The 20,212-nt window shown below is 39.9% G+C and overlaps 2 protein-coding genes across 3 annotated transcripts in view; both read right to left on the reverse strand.

The window, feature by feature from the left end:
• nebl (nebulette) overlaps window positions 1-20,212 on the reverse strand; it is a 347,345-nt gene that overhangs the window by 38,584 nt on the left and 288,549 nt on the right. For both annotated transcript variants that reach the window (XM_043690429.2, XM_043690431.2), the window contains exon 5: window positions 16,217-16,391. In XM_043690429.2, the coding sequence (XP_043546364.1) occupies window positions 16,217-16,391 (175 nt within the window). The remainder of the gene's footprint in view (window positions 1-16,216; window positions 16,392-20,212) is intronic.
• Window positions 16,399-20,212, reverse strand: part of LOC122550023 (nebulette) — a 43,194-nt gene continuing 39,380 nt past the window's right edge. Inside the window, 4 exon segments of the mRNA XM_087986878.1 lie at window positions 16,399-16,972; window positions 17,704-17,726; window positions 17,729-17,758; window positions 17,761-17,791. Of these exon segments, the coding sequence (XP_087843004.1) occupies window positions 16,871-16,972; window positions 17,704-17,726; window positions 17,729-17,758; window positions 17,761-17,791 (186 nt within the window). The 3' untranslated portion in view covers window positions 16,399-16,870.

The raw sequence follows: 20,212 nt of genomic DNA on the forward strand, positions 1-20,212 counted from the left end.
ATAGTGTCAAAATTAGCATTCCACCAATTTAGAACTTCAACTTTTAGATCTGGTCTATCCTTTTCCATCACTATTTTAAAGCTAACAGAATCCTGGTCGCTGGCCCCAAAGTGCTCCCCCAGTGACACCTCAGTGACCTGCCCTGCCTTATTTCCCAAGAATAGATGAAGTTTTGCACCTTTTCTAGTAGATACATCCACATACTGAATCAGAAAATTGTCTTGTACACACTTAACAAATTCCTCTCCATCTAAACCCTTAACACTGTGGCAGTCCCAGTCCATGTTTGGAAAGTTAAGATCCCCTACCATAATCACCCTATTATTCCTACAGATAATTGAAATCTCCTTACAAATTTGTTTCTCGATTTCCCGCTGACTATTAGGGAGTCTACAACACAATTCCAATAAGGTGATCATCCCTTTCTTATTTCTCAGTTCCACCCCAACAACTTTCCTGGATGTATTTTCAGGAATATCCTCCCCAAGTACAGCTGTGCATCTTAAAAATAGTAAGAATGGGCAATAAATGCTTACCTTGACAGCAAAGTCCACATTACAAGAATGAATAAAAATGTATCCTTTATTTTTTGCTGTAATTCTATGTCATACCAAGATGTGCCACTTCACATTTCTCCACAAGGAAATTCATCTGTCACATATCAGTCTACTAACCACCTTGTCAACATCCTTTTGGAACCTGACATTATTCTTCGCTATGGTTTATAATGCTTCCAAATTTTTTATCATTCACAATCTTTGAAATTGTTCATTGCACGTCAAGACGTAGATTATTAATTCAGATCAAGAAAGTCAACAGTACCAAAACAGATTCCTGGGCACTCCGCCAGAGACCTTTTTCCAACCCAAAAGATAATAATTATCCATTAGTCTGTTTCATATTACTCAGCCAATTTTGTACTTATATTGCTCCTGACCTTTTTATTCAATAAGCTACAACTATGTTGTGTGGTGTTGCATTGTAACGAACATCTTTTGGAAGTACACAGTCACCACATCTGCAGCATTGTCCTCATCAATGCTCTGTTCTATCTCTTCAAAAATCTCCAGCATGTTAGTGAAACAACATATTCCCTCAAGAAATATGTGCTGGCTCTTCCTAATTAACCTATATTTTTCCATGTGGTTATTAATACTGTTCCAAATAATCGTTTCAAGATGTTTCCCCACCACTGAAGGTAAACTGATCGATTTGCAATTACTGGGCTTAACCTTACAAACTTTCTTGAACATGCGCAGTTCTCCTGTCCTCTGGCAACACACCTGGACAATTGCCAATGCATCTATGATTTCTACTTTCATTTCTTTCAATATCCTTGGGAGCATCTCTTTTGATCCTGGTGCTTTATCACCATAAAGCACTAAACAGCATTTCCCATAATCCTTCCTTATCAATTGTAAACCCTTCTAATGATTGGGTTTTATCCTCTAGTCACAATGACCTGGGCCTCATCTCCATCTCGGTGAAGACAGACGCAAAGTACACATTTAACACCTCAGTTATTTCCCCTAACTTTATGTTAAAAATTGCCTTTTAATCTTTAATCCACCCTACTCCTCCTTTACTGTGCCAATAGAAGACTTCAGGATATGACATCGGTTTTAAAATTCATACATGGGATTCACTGGCTGGGCCTGCAGTTGCTGCGATCCCTATTTGGACAGAAGGCAGTTAAGAGTCAGCCAAATTGCTGTTGGTCTGGAGTTGCACGTAGACCAGAGCAGATAAAGACAGCATATTTCCTTCCCGAAAGGAAATTAGGGAACCTGATGGATATCTATGACAATTGGCAGTAGTTACTTGATCATCAGTAGTCAAGCATTTTAACTCCTGACCTTTTTTTTTTAAATCTTGAATTCAAATTACATCAGCTGCCATGGTGGGATTGAAACACGTATCCTCAAAAAATTAGCTCCACATTGTGGATAGCTTGTCCAGCAGCACTCCCTTATGCCACTGCCTCTACAAATCTCAGCTGCCAGTCTTTTGGTAGACTCACACTTTCATAATCTCTCTTTGCTGCCCTTACTTGCTTCTCATCTACTTTCTGAGTTCAGCTTAGATCTCAACTGTATTTCTTCCCCATACTTATCAAAAGCACATCTTTTCCCCTCTATTTTGATCTCTATCTCCTTCTTCATCCAGGGAGCTTTGGGTTTGTTTGTCCTGCCTCTGTCTTTTGAGGGAACATAACCTCAACTGCTCCCAAACCATCCTTTCTTTGAAGATTGGTCATTGTTTAGTTACCATTCTTCTTGCCAACATTAGGTCTATCTGGCCTAACGCTAACTCTGTTCTTGGCCCATTGAAGTCAATTCTCTGCTGGCTGATTATTCTTACACTTGGTCATTCTCATCCCATACCTTGTGATACAAGAATGACTCAGCCCACCTCATTTCCAAAACTCAGATCTAGCAGTAACTCCTTTCTTGTTCAACTGGACACATACTGTTATAGGAAATTTTCCTGAACATAACCTAGGCGTGCTTGATTCATTCAGGCCCTTACACTACCACTGTTTCAGTCCATATACTGTAACTGAAGTTCCCATTATTACACTATGATATTTGTACCTCTGCATAATTTACTTTCAAATGTCTTCCTCTACATCCTTCCCATCAGTCTACAGATTACAGCAAGTAATGTCATTTCACCCTTCTTCACCTTCAGGTGTAGCCAAATCGATTATGTCCTTGAACCTTTGAAATATCCTCTTTCTACAGCACTCCTCCCCCTAAACAATACTGCCACCCCTCCTCTGTTTTCCTTTCTTTCTGAACAGGAATAATAATCACTGAGCTTTAGACCAAACCAACATTAGTTATTGTTCACAAGCTCCCATCCCATGACACTTACATGTCTTTGATGAATCATTTGTCATGAATAATCTGGGATATCATGTTAAAAAGGTGAATAGCACAAACATCTTTATGTTATAAGTTCTAAATCAAGCATTTAATTCTTATTAAAATTGTATGACTTAGACTATTCCTGATCCCAAATGGTCAACAATGTTAAGAAATAATCATTCTGAATAGAGAAATAACACTGCCAAACACATACAAATAATATGACCATAGTCAGAATTAGAAAAACACAGCTTTCAATTCTGGCTAAACCTAACAGCAGATGTTTCAGTTTACTTACACAATAAGCCATCTCTTCAGGCACTTAGCTAATTGCACAGCATGGTAGTTCCTGGTCCTAAAGATATCCCAGATACCAGATACTACATGATCATATTACTAGCAGAAACACAGTAAAACCATATTTCCAGCTTTAACTTTCTCTCAGGGTAAGGCTAAATCTCATTAGATTTACATGTCATATAGGAGAGTGAGAAAAACTCCTAAGTATACAGCACTTTTCATGACCATCAGATTTCTTAAAGCACTTTCGGGTCAATGAAGTGCTTTTTGAAGTGAAGTCACTGTTATAATGCAGGAAATGCGAAAGCCAATTTGTGCAAACAGCAAAGTGATAATGACTAGATAATCTTCTATTTTTGTGTTTTGAGTGAAAGATAACTATTGGCCAGGGCACCAGGAGTAACTCGTCTTCTCTCCAGTATAGTCCACAGCATCTGCACCACAGAGAAGCTTCAGTTTAACATCCCAGTCAAAGATGACACTCTATCAATACAGTACTCAGTTTTGCAATGGAGTGCCACCTTGATTTCTGTGCTCCACCCTTGGTCTTGGACTTAAACACAGAATCTTTCAATTCTGTAGCAAGAGTGCTATCAACTGATGAGCTCTGCAGCTCCTGGAATTCTCCTCTGCTGTTGTTGAACCCTTTCGCTCTCTCCTGATGAGTTCTGTTCTGCCCACTGTAGGTATGCTAACCAATTCCATTTTATAACAGGCATGCAATTTTGGGACAGGAAGTTGTTACTTATGTGCCTGCTTCTTCAGGTAATCCCAATGTACATTCACTGTAGCTGGAAATGCTAGGGTTAAACTCAGTCATCGCTGACCTCTTATCTCCAACACTTACACTACTCATACCTGTGGACTGAGACTGTTTACTATTGTGTTTTGTCTTTTCTATGGCAAAAGAAAAGCATACAAAGAAAAATTGCTAGAGTGCAAAATGACAGAGCAAATAAAAGCTACTAACAAAATGCTACTGAAGAGCAGCTACATAATTAAATACAAAAGGGAATTATTCACACAAAGATTATTTTGGTGAACTGTCATGCTTTTTTGAACTCATTCATGGAATGTGGGTGACACTGTTGAGCTCATCATTTATTGCTAATCCTCATTGTCCCGGATAAGGGTGTGTTGAGCTGTCTTCTTGAACCTCTGCAGTCCTGGGAGTATAGGTACATCCACAGTGTTATTAGGGAGAGTGTTCTAGGATTTTATCCCAGTTACAGCAAAGGACTTGTGATGCAGTTTCAATTCAAAATGGTGAGTGGCTTAGAGGGAAAATTGCAGTGGTGACATCCCCATGCACCTGCTGCCCTTGTTCATGTAGGTGGTAGGGATCACAAGTATAGATGGTGCTGTTAAAGGAACTTTGGTGTTTTACTGCAATGCATCCTGTAGGCACTACACACTGCTGCCACTAATAGTAGTACAGCAGGTAAAGAACTGAATGTGGAAGCTGGTGGATGGGGTGCCAGTCCAACAGGCTGCTTTGACCTGGATAATTACAAGCTCACTGAATGTTTTTGGAGCTGCACCAATCCAGGCAAGAGGGGAGTATTCCATCACACTCCTGGCTTGCTACAGGTACTTAGGACACAGGTTTATTTAAAAAGGGAATTAGAGAAAAATCAGGTTGCTACAGGCTAGTTAGCTTAATGTCTGTTATTGGGAGTCTATTACAAAGGATGTAATAACACAGCATTTAAAAATACATAATATGACTAAGCACAGTTAGGATGCCTTTCTGAAGGGGAAATCATGCCCGACAAATTTATTAAGATTCTTTGAAGAGGGCAGGCAAAGAGGATGCAATAGATGTTTTGGATTTTCAGGAGATGCTTGATGAGATACCATACATGAAGATGCTTATTAAGATTCCATCAAGTTAGAGGTATTACATTAGCATGGGTAAAGGATTAGCAAACTAATAGAAGACGGAGAGTTGGAATAAGAGAGACATTTTCAGGTTGGCAACCTGTAACTAATAGCGTGCCACAGAGATCAATGGTGGGACCACTATTTACAATATATATTAATGACTTGGATAAGGAAAACTGTACTATTTATGGAAGACACAAAAATAGGTGTGAAGTCAAGTAGTGAGAAAGTCTGCAGAGGGACATATATCTTTTCCTTTATCTCTTAGAGAGGGTGGCACAGTGGCGCAGTGGTTAGTATGGCTGCCACCCAGGGACCCGGGTTCAATTCCAGCCTCGGGCAACCGTCTGTGTCGAGTTTGCACATTCTCCCATGTCTGCATGGGTTTCCTCCGGGTGCTCCAGAAGAAGATGTGCAGGTTAGGTGAATTGGCCATGCTAAATTGCCCACAGTGTTTAGGAATGTGTAGCTTAGGCTCATTAGTCAGGGATAAATAGAGTAATGGGTTTGGGTGGGACATTCTTTGGAGGGTTGACGTGGACTTGTTGGACCAAAGGGCCTGTTTCTACACTGTCGGGATTCTAAGATCTAAGATATACAGGTTAAGTTAGTGGGCAAAAAGGCAGGTGGAATATAACCTGGGGAAAAGTAAGGTTATGCACTTTGGCAGAAAGAATAGAGGAGGCAAATATTACTTAATTGGAGAAAGCTATGGAATAGAGGAATTTGGGAATCCTTGTCCATGAATCACAAGAAGTTGGTCCAAATCCAGCGGGTAATAAAAAAACAAATGGAATGTTGGCCTTTATATCGAAGGAGTAGGGAGGCTTTACTAAAACTATACATTGCACGAGTCAGACCACAGCTGGAAAACTTTGTACAGTTCTTAACTAAGGAAAGATAATACGAGCATTGGAGCCAATTCAGAGAAGATTTACTAAACAGATACCAGATACGAAGAGATTGTGCATGCATGTGTGTGCATGCCTATGCGCTTGCGTGCATGTGCCTATGTGTGTGCAGTTTTCTAGGTCAGGATGGTGTCAACAGTTAAGGGGAGAAATCATATTGAAAGATAGAACAAACACAATGGCCAAATAGTGTATATTCGCTCTTATATTCTATATTTCGATGTTTCGGAAATCAGTCCCTCGAAAGACTCTGTACATGGATGGTGAAGATTAGCTAATAACTAATTTATTTGCAGAATATACCCCCTTTCCCTGATGCAAGTAAACAAAATTATCATGGATGATTAGAGACCACAATAGTGCATCACAATAAACGGACAGAGTGATCAGAAACATGGATTAAGGGCAAAGAGATGGCAAATTGTGGCATGTGCAGGCAGTGTTGGGGCAGGGGGTGGGGATGGGGAAGGATGTATCTGTACTTCAGAAACGAAACCAGAAGTTGCTGGAAGAGCTCAGTAGATCTGGCAGCATTTGCAAAGAGAAATCAGAGTTAACGTTTCAGGTCAGGTGACCTTTCCTCAGAATTCAGAGTTCTGAGGAAGACTCAGCAGGTCTGAAATGTTAATTTTGATTTCTCTTCACTGATGCTGCCAAACCTGCTGAGTTTTTCCAGCAACATCCGTTTTTGTTTCTGAATTCCAGCATCTGCAGTTGTATCGGTTTTTACATATCTGTACCTGGCTGGTACTTGCAGCTTTCCTTGCCTCCCTTTAGCTGCCAGCTTCCCCACGGCCTGGAAATCCAGGCCAGCCAGGTTTACATTTACAATGGGGTTTAATGGAGTAATTCATCCAAACACAAAAGTGGCTGTCGGAGTGGCTGTCTGTGCACGTGGAAATGGTACAATGATTGGTATGGCAACAGACATCCCTGAGGTTAATGACACCATGTGCCTTGCGTAATAACACTGGCATCTGAACACTCTCTCATACCTCTACTGAAGCCAAATTTCCACATATCCAGGGACGCCTAGGACAAAGAATCTGGGAATGGGGCAAAAGGTCAATACAGTAGTACGAGCTGTTGAGCAGTGCAACCGGGCAGCTCCTCATGGTGGGTGAGAGAGGGACAGAAGCTCTGTGCTCAATTTGAACTTTGGGGTGAGTGCTGAAAGCACCAACTCAGCAATGGCTGTTCCAATGAATGCCAGAAGGCTGTCCTTCTGTTTGACAGGCAGCTATGTCCATTGCCTGACAGTGATGTATCAAAGTGGAGTTTCTGCAAATGTGTGCGCCTTGCACCACCTAGAGGTGGTGTTCCCAAACACAGAGGTTAAATCTGAGGAATTACAGCCTCATTATATTCTTGCCTGGATCAAGGTGATTGACTGCACCTTGTTCTGCCTTCATTAAGATCAGAAGAGAGTGTATTTAAGCAGAGTTGAATTTAAGATTTGGGGTGTTAAAATTGTATAGAGTTAACCAATCAATTCTTGTACTCTTTTCTTTCAGAAAATAAGCTTAACCACCGTTCTTCAAATGACATTTAGCCAATTTTTAAAAAGAATATATGACCAAAGGGATTTAGGAGCAATTTTAGCCAACATGACTCACAAAGGAAGTATTTACATCCTGCCTTACTTTACTTCCAACTCAAGTAAGTAGAAAGTAAGGTCAGGCAGAGTGTAAAACAAACAGCTAATATTATAGTCAATCTTATGATGGCTGGGTTAGACCAAAAGAATATTAATACTATTCCCGATATAACAAGACAGATTATTGTTTTTCACATGCAAAGCTGTGCAGTGTTAGTATTAAGATCATTCTCGATGTACCTCCTTCTTCAGATAGCTCCACTGCATTTTCACTGGAAATACTGGGGTTAAGCTCAGGCATCACTAACCTCTCATCTCCAACACTTAAACTACCCACACCTGCAGACTGAGACTTTTTACTATAGTGTTTTGCCTTTTCTAGAGCAAGGAAAGTATAAAGGAAAATTGATGGAGAGTGAAATGATAGTGCAAATAAATTATATTAAAAAAAGGTTATTCAAGATTTCACCAATTTTACATACAGAGACTGACTTTCTCCAAATATTATTGAAGTATGCTGGACCTAAAGTGGAGAGGATTGTGGCTAAGTGGGATCAGTTGGTTTGGAGTTGACAGGATTGAATGGGCAAGTGGAAAAGCTGGATACAGCATTTTTCATCTCCCTTTAAGTTTGGTTAGCTTGTGGCTGAGGAAATGTGAGTGGGCAGAGTTGACCTTCAAATGGAAAATAAATCTGAGACACTAATTCTCATTATTATATTTGAATGAGTTAACCACATTCTGAGAACAAATTGTTCACAACTCCTCATCCTGTTTCTACTAAAATCAGAAGGGTGCGTGGCCTGGTACAATACAGATTTGAGACTTTTATCCTCCATCGTACATTATGGAGGTTATGTAGGGGGAGCGGGTCAAGAAGTTCAGTTAGCTAAGATGTAAATCAGATTCACACTAACAGCATGAGGCTTGACTTCCATTCTAACTGAGATAGACATGATGTCTGACACCTTGCCCTACCAATAACAACATATTACAACACTTCACTGTGGTTTGGCAAATATTCACCACAAACCTGCCTCTAGGCAGGGATCTCATGAAGATGATATTCGAATTGTCAGAATTTTCAATTAGTGACTAATTGGGCTATGATATTAATATTTCAATCCCTTGTCCTTTATGACATTTAATATCTTCAACGTATAATGTACATAAAACGCATTGATGCTACACCAACTCAAATAAGTTTTGCATCAGAAAAAGATGGTATGCATCAGATCCACCTGGATCTGCATTACTATACTTCTAGTATATTAAAGCATTAGAAAGATCAGAAAAAATGTGTAAAAGCAGATAGGAAGTATACCAGAGAGCACATTGAGACTCCTGGATTGTCTTCAAGAGGATCAAAGTCAAAGATGGAGCCAGGATCTGTGTGCCATACTTTATAGTCTTTTAGTAGGAAAAGAAAGCATATGAGAGGTGTTGACAGGTTTGACGGTGAAGTCTGAGCCTCAAGAAATTTATAAATAGCTGTTTAAATAGACGATGCACCATTATCATATTCTGGTGTTAACAGCGTTCACACTTTTTTTAAAAATCAAGACAATATTTTCCTATAGATGCCACACAGACTCTGATATTTTACCCTATTAGGTCAACACTCATGCACCATCTTTCTTCTGTTAATGTTGGCACGCTCTAATCATAAGGAAAATCATAATGACAGCTGATTCCATCTTTACTTAATATTAACACACATACTGCAGAGTCACTGGACATAATCGGGGCAAGGCCATTGCCCTTTCCCTATACCAAGGCACTGAATGTCAGTTGTAGGGTCGCTAGTAACTTGCTGTCAGTAGAGTTTCAGAGATTCAGATTAAGACCTCGATCTGTATGGTTCATTTACTCACTTGACAAAATAACCCCATCTTATTTCTTTCTTGATCCTTTCATGATGCATTCAAATGGCTACAACGTAGCCATTCATACCTCATTTGGGCACATCTACTGATGCTGTATCATTGTCATTACTGCTATTTTTGGCTGTTGCACCTTGAAAAAATTTGTTATTTAGTCTTTACCATTCTTTATGACTATAAGAGAGTTTCTCTTTTGTTATTCTTGTATGCCATCACTTCCCTCAACACTTATTTTTTTCAATTCTGATTCTCTCCACACGAGGTGTATACTTCCAGCATGCTTTGGTACTAAATGCCTGAGCCACAGATAGAACTAAACATTGTGCAATTTACATACAAAAAGTATGAAGCTTTTAATAGAGTACATATATATTATTTAAACTGCATTTTGAAATCACATTTAATGCCCTTTGTTAGCCTATCAATTGCAAGTTATTCATTTATTCATCAAACAGAGCTTTTCATTATTTTCTCTTTGTCAGTCACTTTGTTGAAGTCAATGTACATGAACTTTATCCGAGTCAGTACGGCCTTTGTAAAATTAATAAGGTGTAAACAACGGTACATAGAAAAGCTAAACAAAGCTGACAATTCAAAGCTACTATTTTTATTTGTAGTCAGCACGCTGTGGCCTGCAGCTGTATAATTTACATTTTAATATTCATCACCTTCCCCAATATTTGCATGATGCCTCCTCCATATTTTGTGTGGTCTGTTAGAGTAAAGTATTGCAATGCACCATCTAATTCACAGTCAGTCTCACTTGTACTGTGTTTTCTTAAAAACATTTCAACAAAAAGAGGGGCACAAGTGTCTATCTGAGTTAAGTTCTTATCTGTAGATATTTTGACTGTGTGGTTTAAATGATAAACATGAAATCGCAACAAACCTCCCTCCTCAAAACGAGGAGGAAATATCTTCTTGCAAAATTCACTGAGGAATACAGTTGATAACAAGTACAGAAAGTTTATTTTTATTTATTTAAAGTTGACTTAGCTTTGATAAGTATAGCTGGAGTAATGAGAGGCGATATTACTGCAGTGGCTCGGAGAAAACTTAAAGTCACAGTCATAGAGATGTACAGCATGGAAACAGAGCCTTCAGTCCAACTCGTCCATGCCGACCAGATATCCCAACCCAATCTAGTCCCATTTGCCAGCACCTGGGCAATATTTCTCTAAATGCTTCCTATTTATATACCATCCAGATGCCTTTTAAATGTTGCAATTGTACCAGCCTCCACCATTTCCTCTGGCAGCTCATTCCAAACATGCACCACCCACTGTCTGAAAATGTTGCCCCTTAAGTCCCTTTTATATCTTTCCTCTCTCATCCTAAACCTATGCTCTCTAGTTTTGGACACCCCATCCCATGGAATAAAACTTTATCTATTTATCTTATCCCTGCCCCTCATGATTTTATAAACCTCTGTAAGTTCACCCCTCAGCCTCCGACACTCCAGGGAAAACAGCCCCAGCCTTTTCAGCCTCTCCTGATAGCTCAAATCCTCCAACACTGGCAACATCCTTATAAATCTTTTCTGAACCCTTTCAAATTTCACAACATCTTCCCAATGGGAAGGAGACCAGAATTGCACACAATATTCCAAAAGTGGCCTAACCAATGTCCTGTACAGCCACAACAGGACCTCCCAACCTCTATACTCAACACTCTGACCAATAAAGGAAAGCATATCAAATACCTTCTTCGCTATCCTATCTCCCTGAAACTCTACTTTGAAGGAACAATGAATGTGCACTCCAAGGTCTCTTTGTTCAGCAACACTCCCTAAGACCTTACCATTAAGTGTATAAGTACTGCTCTGATTTGCTTTTCCAAAATGCAGCACCTCACATTTATCTAAATTAAACTCCATCTACCACTCCTCAGCCCATTGGCCCATCTGATCAAGATCCTGTTGTACTCTGAGGTAACCTTCTTCACTGTCCACTACACCTCCAATTTTGGTGTCATCTGCCAACTTACTAGCAATACCTCCTATATTCACATCCAAATTGTTTTATATAAGTGATGAAAAGTAGAGGACCCAGCACCGATCCTTGTGGCACTCCACTGGTCACGGGCCTCCAATCTGAAAAGCAACTCTCCATCACCACCCTCTGTCTTCTACTTTCGAGCCAGTTCTCCACCCAAATGGCTAGTTCGCCCCATATTCCATGAGATCTAACCTTGCTAACCAGTCTCCCATGGGGATCCTTCTCAGAGAGATATAAATGAGATCAACTTCTCCATAACTTCAATTCTGATTCTCATAATAGACAAAGTGCATAATCTAGTGGTGCACCAGTGGTATCATCAGGATATTATAAGTTGAGTCAAAACCTCTATGGCTTTTAAATTGGTTGAACTGCCATCAATTAGCTATTAAACAAACACAAAATCAATTTTACTTTTCACGGCAAGAAAATTTCAAATGTACACAAGTGATTTTCCCTCCAACCGACATAATCCAATATGGCTCCAGTTATCCAAGAGTTCACTCATCAAAATTATGATATTTAGTTGAAACTATTGTACAACACGAGCAAATTACACCATGTTAAGCAAGGTCAAAGGAAATGTAGAAAAAAATCTTCTCTCCCCAAAACTGGTTCAATATAGTCATTATTTTGAATAGTACAAATCTGCATCAGAGTCTGGCACACTTGCAATCACATAAACATATAGATGGAGTGGTTGTCACCAGAACTAACTTCAGGGTTTCACAAAATAGAAGCTCAGTACACTGTAGGAGCTTCTGACACATTGAGGGTTACTGTCATCACTTCTGAAGTCTCCAGACTTGACCTGCTGTTGTACAGGAAGACAATTTCCTGGTCTAACTTGATTTAATAAGACATAACTCATTGTATGTTAGCAATAAGTTAGACATTACATTGATGTGATAGACAGAGAGACTAGGAGAAGAACCTGATGTTAGAACCTTTGAAACTAAAAGACCATATGAAATCATAATGGACGATGCTTAAGGAACTTCTCAATATTAATCCTTCATATAAAACATTGATAAAATTGCTGTAAAATTATGGTCAGCCAATTGATGTCATGCCCTCCGTTTCCCAATGAACTCAATTCCTTTTCCAGTAATTTTGTCCCACTTCCTGGCACCTATCCAGAGTTGAAGCAGACCGTGGGGTCAATTCTGATTCTAAATAAGCTTCCAATCACATGCTCTATGATTCTTGCTGGCTTCCAGCCGAGCAATGCTTGGATTTTAAATTCCTCATCATTAAATTATGCTGTGTCTAACCCCTGACCATCTCCACAATCTCCTTCAAACACACAGCTTTTGAAGATATTTTCAATCTTGTAATTCTGACCTCTCGAGCATCCTGATTTTAATCACTGCTCCACAAGTGTCTTTTGTTCATTTGTGTTAACAACTCCTGAATGTCACATCTTGTTTTTAATGCTACTCTAAAGTACTTGGCACATTTTATTCCATTATGTATGCTATATGAATATAAACTATCATTCTTGTTACAGTAGAAATTATAACAGCATTGAAGACCACTGGCAAGCTTGCAAACTTTCATTTTTATAACAGCCCATTTTACCAAGGATTCGTCTGTGTGTGGATGTTAAGGAAGAGTTTGACAAGTACTACATCCAAGGCTGGCTGGCTGGCTGGCTAAATTACGGTTCTTGGCATAAGAGGATCAGTGTCAGTCTAGACTACAAAAAAAAATTATCTGAAGCACAAATAGTAGCAAAAGTAATTAGGGGAGGCAGTGGTATTGTGGTCAGGCACTGAACTAATAACTCAGAGGCCTAGTCTAATGCTCTGGGAACATGGGTGCAAATCCTGGCAACACAATAGATAGGAATTAAATTTAATCTTGATTTCAAAGTTAAGCTCAGCAAAGATGACCATCAAACTCACGTTGATGTGTTTAAAAAACACACAAGGTTCACAGAAGCCATTTGGGACATTTACTGGTCAGGCCTACATGTGACTCCAGGACCAGAACAATACCTTTGTCTTTAAAAGCCTTCTGAAATGGCTTAGCTAGACTTTATTGTATCAAACTACTATGAAGCTGAAAGAAAAGAATGAAATGTGAACCATCTAAGGGACGTTTCTGCTTGATTGGGTCACCAGCAAGTGATGAAGGAACAAGCCGCCAAAATATACTTGGCCTCATTCTCCACAATTAACATGTTCCCGATACATCTTTCCAGTATGAGCAGGAGTGAATACTGCACAGCCCTTCATATTAAGGATACCCTCCCACATGCTGTGTGGCACCATTGTGTTGAATGGGATAGTTATCAAACAAATCTACAAACTCAAAACTGGGTAACCCATGAAGCACAGTTGGTCATTAGCAGCAGCACTATATTCAACCGCAATCTGTAGCCTCATGATGCAGCATACCACTCACCCTTCCATTAACATCAAGCCATGGGGACCAACCCTGGTTTGGTGAAGGGTGCAGAAACAAAACCAGCATACCTAAACCTGATGAAAAAACAATACAGGATGACCTGTGTGACAAACAGCACAAGCAAGTGATATACAGAGCTAAGCAATCCCATAACCAACGGATCAGATCTAAGCTCTGTAGTCCTGCCACTTCCAATCATGAATAGTAGTACTCAATTAAACAACCAAACAGAGAAGTCTCCATGAACATCACCATCCTCAATGATGGAAGAGCCCAGCATCTCAGTGCAAACCAAATGATTGAAGCAATTTTAACCTTCCTCAGCCTGAAATGCCGAGTGGATGATCCTCTCTCGCTTCCACTAAGATCTTCAGAATCATAGATTCTCGTCTTCAGTCAATTTGATTCACTCCAAAGCACTCCAAGGCACTGGACAATGCAGAGGTGGTGGCCCCTGAGTATATTCTGGCAATAGTACTGAAGATATTTTCTCCAGAATTAGCTATGCCCTGAACCATACTGTTCCAATATGTCTGCGTTACCCAGGCATTTCCTACCAACAATAAGCAGAACAGTCAATTACCACCCTATCAGATTATTCTTGGTCATCTTCAACAGGGCAATCAAGTGGCATTTACTTAGCAATAACCTAGCCACTGGTATTCAATTTGGTTCTGCCAATTCCTGACCACACTGCAGCTCAGTCCAAACATGGACATAAAGGCTGAACTGCAGAAGCCAGTTGAATGACTGCCCTGGGTTGCAAGGTTGTTACCTCTGACAACTGGCAAGCTATCAAAGTGAAGGAATAACATTGTAAAAGAGGAAAAGTTTTCAGATGCTCCATTAGAATAAATATTTATCAGATAAAATGCTATTCCATATTCTGTAATTTTGAAATGCAGGCACTGTGTTTTCATTCTCCATGTGGCCTTCATTCACTCTTTGAAGATCAGTTCAATTACCTATTTCTCTAACAATAGGTAAGCTCTAACAAATTTATAATCTTTTGGCTGACTTCAGTGGATTCTGTATTGCAGTGTTGATTTATACAGCTGACCTGGGAAATGAGAGTTGGAGAGCTTGCTTACCTTCCAAAGCACTAATGGACTCTAACACAAAGCTGGAAACTGAAAAGTTTGATAGTTTTGGCAGATTTATGAGGTTCTGAAGAAAACAATGCCATAAGTGACTATTCAAGTCATGCTTGTTTACTACGATAAATTTATGAGTTCTACAAAGACTTCTAAATTTTATCATAGGGTTTACAAGCTCTATTCATGAAATGGATAATGGGGGGGACTGGATTTGGGAGAGAGGGATGTAAAGGTGTATTAGAGGGGACAAACAGCTTGAAGGGGTAGCTGGGTTAAAGGGCTGAAGGTGAATGAGGCTTTGTATTGATCTGGATTACCAAGCTGCTGTTGGACCTTTTATCCTGGCTGCCTTGATATCATCTTGCTCCGACGGCAGGCCTGACTCCAGGCTGTCTCACCTTCCCTGCTAGCATTGCCAGGACAGAGGCAGGATGGTAACATTGGGAAAACTCTCCAACTTTTGATTCCCACCTCCATGATGGAAATTGGCCCAGTGAGTACTCTAGATCTTCATAAAACTCTGATCAGCTTTCACATAGAGAGTATTGCATCTAGTTCGAGTTGCCACCATTTCAAAAGGATGCAAGGATCTTTACAAGGATGGAAAGAAGATTTACCAGAATGGTTCACAGGATGGGAGATAATACCCTGAAGGTTAGGATGATAAAGTTGAAACTGTTCTCCTTGGAGCAGAGGAAACTGAGGGTAGATTTAAGAGAGTGAATAAGATTTTAATCAGTTTAAATGAAGACAAAGAAAATTGTTTGAGTTAACTGACAGTACAAATATTTGGGGAGACAGATCTAACGTTTTGGTCAAAACATATAAAAGGGATGTGAAGAATAATCTTTTTAGACAGTGGGTGAATACCTACAAGGATAATGCAAGTGGAAACAGTAAGTTCAAAGGGAAAATGGATGGGCACATGAGGAAAATAAACTTGTACACCAGGAATGGAGAAGGGGAATGTGATTGGATTGCTCTACGTGGAATAGCTTGGACATGTTGGCCCAACTGGCCCTTGTCTATGCCATTCTGTCTCTATGATCTGATGATTTTACTTATTAATCCGCAGTACTGACTGCACCTTAAAACATAATGACACACAATTTTCATTAAGAGAAACAGTAATATTTAATGCTCCATCATTCAAGTTTTTAAACTTTTAAATTTGCAATTCATTTGTTTACCTGTCAAAAGTGCAATATATTTTATGAATACAAAGCTCACCACAAAAATTAAGTTTTAAAGAACTATAAAATTACCTCCCATAATGCTAGATCTGCCTTTCTCCATCTCCACCACATGGGGATGCACTCCCTTGTACATTGCATCACTCACAAACTGAGTGTTCTTTCTTGCTTGTTCTGTTACCAGGTCATCAGATACTGAAGTGAAGCCCTTGCCTCTTGTCCGTTCAAAGTCCTCATGGTATTTAATCTATCAACAAAACATATTAGAGTTTCTTGGGTTTTTTGTTTTTTAAACAAAAAAAATTAGCAGTTCTCATCAAGGTCACTTCACAAAAGCATTCAATGTATTTTAATTTTTACTACCAACTCAAAATCAATCATGCAATCACACATTCTATTACACAGCCACACACAGTTCCCTACCCACACATACTGCCATCAAATTGCTTCATGCATGAAATCACTCAAACTGTGTTCAGTGGATCAGTTATGTGAATATTATCTGAGGTGTTTGTGTTACATGAAGACACAAGAAGCTAGGTTTTCATTTCTTTTTTTATTCAGACACTTTTTTTCAATATAATATCCATTAAGAAGGGTTAAAAAGAAAGAGCAACTCATTTCATATGTGTTCATGTGCCAATGTAGTTTTAGTACATAGTGTTGATTAGTTTGTCAAAGCTCATTCCCAGCTGTAAAACACAAGCTGTTAGAGCGCTTGCTCCACTATACCAGGGAGATATCATTCTGTGATTCACGGACACATCTCATTTCTGGAGTCTGTGAAAGCTGAACTGGTCTGCCTTTCATTTCCTTCAGGTCATGAACCTACAGGTAACAAATTAACAATATTAAGTTCACAAAATGTGAGCACAGTCCTGTGATGTGCATTACACTATCAAACAAAGAAGCAAAATCAAGCAAAAAAAGTCAATTACATGCAATTACTCCTGAATAAGGAACTGTAAGCAAACTCAGCAATGCTGAGTTATCCGTAATAACTGAAATTTATGCATTAGCAGCAAAATGGAAAATTCCAAACAGGCAATTTTCCAAATCTTGGAGCATTGGTGGAAAGGTGGGATGACTATTCTACCAGTCCGAGATGGAGGTAGCTTCACTGGAGCTGACTGGAATTGTGTCTCGGTCTACTGTAGAGAAGGGTGACAGCTGTTTGATAAGTCTTGGAACTTGTGATTGCACAGAACAGTTAAAATAAATGGTATATAACATTTGCTAAAATGTGAGGAGGGATCCATCAGAGTGATCTGTTCTGGATTCGACAGGTTCTTTAAGGACCCAGCTTGGGTCACCATACCCTCTCCGCTTTTGAACAGAATCCCCTGAATTCCCTACCACTAATTTTGTGCACTAATAACAAAGTGTATAATTAAAATAGCATGATTTTCTGCCTATTGTTCTTCATGGCATTACTTACATGAATAATTTGAGTTGATACTTAATTTGACATACTATCCATGACAACAACAAAGCATAAAGAGAAGCACAGGTGGGAGGGAAAAGGAAGTGAAGGAAAAACAGTTATTAAACTAATTCACCGTACTAATATTCTGCTGATTTTAATATGTTTAATTTCTGGAGTTTCTTTTACTGTGTACCAGGCTCTAACTCCTCCTTATACAGCACCTTTAACATAAATATATGTATTTCAACAAAATCACCAGTATTGTAGAATATAGGTAGTTAGTGTGCACTTGCTGGGACTTTACACATATTTATTAACGGTTTGCTTATTGAGCAAAAACCTTCTTGCACATACACTACACAAGCTTTTTATTAAATGTTATTATCTAAGCAAGAACTGAAAATGAAAACATTTCATTCTATCCCTTTGATTTTAGAGATATGCTGGGAAGATAGATATGACAACACCTCAGAACATGCAGCATGTTCTGTGCTACTGGCACGTCAAGGATCGAAATGATACTGTAACCCATGACAACCTTAGAGTTTATTGGAAACAAAGAGGAATGACTAACTTGGACACACTGCAGGCTCTATTCATGAATAGATGCACAGCAACATAGTGATGGAGATCAATTTACGTGATGTAACACTGCCAACAAGTTCCTCCAATTCGATCATGTGATTTGAGAAGAAATAATAGTTATAGTCATAGAGACCTGCAGCATGGAAACAGGTTCTTTGGCCCATCCTGTCCAAGTCGGCCACTTTTTACAATTAAAATAGTCCTGTTTACTTGTGTTTGGTTCTTATTCTGGGAGAAAGTAAAGACTGGGGATGCTGGAGATCAGAGTCAAAAAGTGTGGCACTTGAAAAGCACAGCTAGTCAGGCAGCATCCAAGGAGCAGTAGAGTCAACGTTTTGATATTAGGTTCTTCATCAGGAATGTTGGTGGGGACCCAATGGGCTGAGAGATAAATGGGAGGGGGAGGGGGGGGGGGTAACTGGGAAGGCGATGGGTGGATGAAGGTGGGGGGTGATGGTGGTAGATCGGAGAGGAGGGTGGAGCAGATAGGTGGGAAGGAAGATGGACAGGTTGGACAGGTCAAGAGGGCAGTGCCGAGTTGGAGGGCCTTATCCCAGATCAACCCTCCAACTTGGCACTGCCCTCTTCAACTCTCCGGCCTGTCCATCTTCTTTCCCACTTCTCCATTCCACCCTATCACTATCACCCTCCCACCTTCATCTACCTATTGCATTCCCAGCTACTTTCCCCCCTACACCACTCGCACCTCTCATTTATCTCTCAGCCCCTTGGACGCCACCTCCCCAACGCCCACCCCCCCCCCCAAACTTTCCTCATGAAGAGCTTATGCCTGAAATGTCAACTCTCCTGCTCATTGGATGCTGCCTGACTGGCTATGCTTTTCCACCACCAAGCTTTTTGACTTTGGCCCTTATCCCTCCATACCTATACCATCTGTGTCCCTGTCTAATAATGTTAATCTCCAGAAAATGTTGGGATTGACCAACAATATCTAAGATTGTTCTGAATAAGGGAGGTGGTACAAGACTGCTGGTATCAATAGCAGCATTTATTTTTATTTGTACTTAATATTCCTTTCAACCCAGCTGTTACTCACATTTAAAGGGAAATCGGTCATCGTCCTTTCCCAGACCCCTAACCAAAGGTGAATCAAAAAGAGCAAGGCCAACCTGGGGATCTGCACAGATTTGGGAACCAGGCCACAGATCAACAAGCTGTCACAAATAGTTCATCCAAGAAACAAAAAAAATACTTGTCTTGTCAGTTTGAGCCTAGCTGTGGGAGAAGTGATCACCCTCCAAGCCATCTCACAAGTAATCTGGAGTAAAAATACTTTTCATTGCTAAAGCCCTTTTAGCTTTCTGTGGTGAGACAGATTTCTGGTGCTTCATTTAAGGTTAACACCTTGTTATTAACCAGCTATAAGTCTACTGTGTACTCCAACTAAAACAAAGGTGAAATTAAATAATCTGTGAGCTGTCCAGTATATACACATGATGGCAGCTCCAGGATATCTGGCACAGACCTCCAACGTCTAGAATTGATGGCCACATACATTTCATCAGTGTCCACACTAAGTTTTTTCTGTTCACAATCTTTGCAGGTTAGTGATAGGGTACTCTCAAAGCAACATGGGTGCAGTTAGGGGAGCTGAAGCTTGGGGAAGGCAGCAATGATTAAGAATCCCAATGCCTGGGCTGTATTGAGGATTGGGAGATGCCAAATAGGTCCCAATCACTTCTTAAAACAAGCTTTGACATTAAACATCAGGGCAGCTGTGACTTGATGGATCAGGACATTCTGAATCCACCTTGTTGCTGAGAGCTAGAAACAATGGCAGCGAGGTCTACAAATGTCAAGTTGCATAATTGTCCTTATCTCCTTCGGGATCTTCACATGCTGTTACTCCCTCTGGAGGTTATTTCTTTTCTTCTTGATGATGTTTTTATTGCTCTCTCCTTCACGTTGTCTTCACATTTGAAGCAATGCCTCAAGGATTCTATGATATGGAGGTGCTGGTGTTGAACTGGGGTGGACAAAGTTAAGAATCACACAATACCAGGTTATAGTTCAACAGGTTTATTTGGATGTACTAG

Source organism: Chiloscyllium plagiosum, unplaced genomic scaffold, assembly GCF_037043375.1.
Source record: "Chiloscyllium plagiosum isolate Xiang-an unplaced genomic scaffold, Cpla_swu_hap1 HiC_scaffold_5, whole genome shotgun sequence".
Taxonomy (NCBI): Eukaryota; Metazoa; Chordata; class Chondrichthyes; order Orectolobiformes; family Hemiscylliidae; genus Chiloscyllium; species Chiloscyllium plagiosum.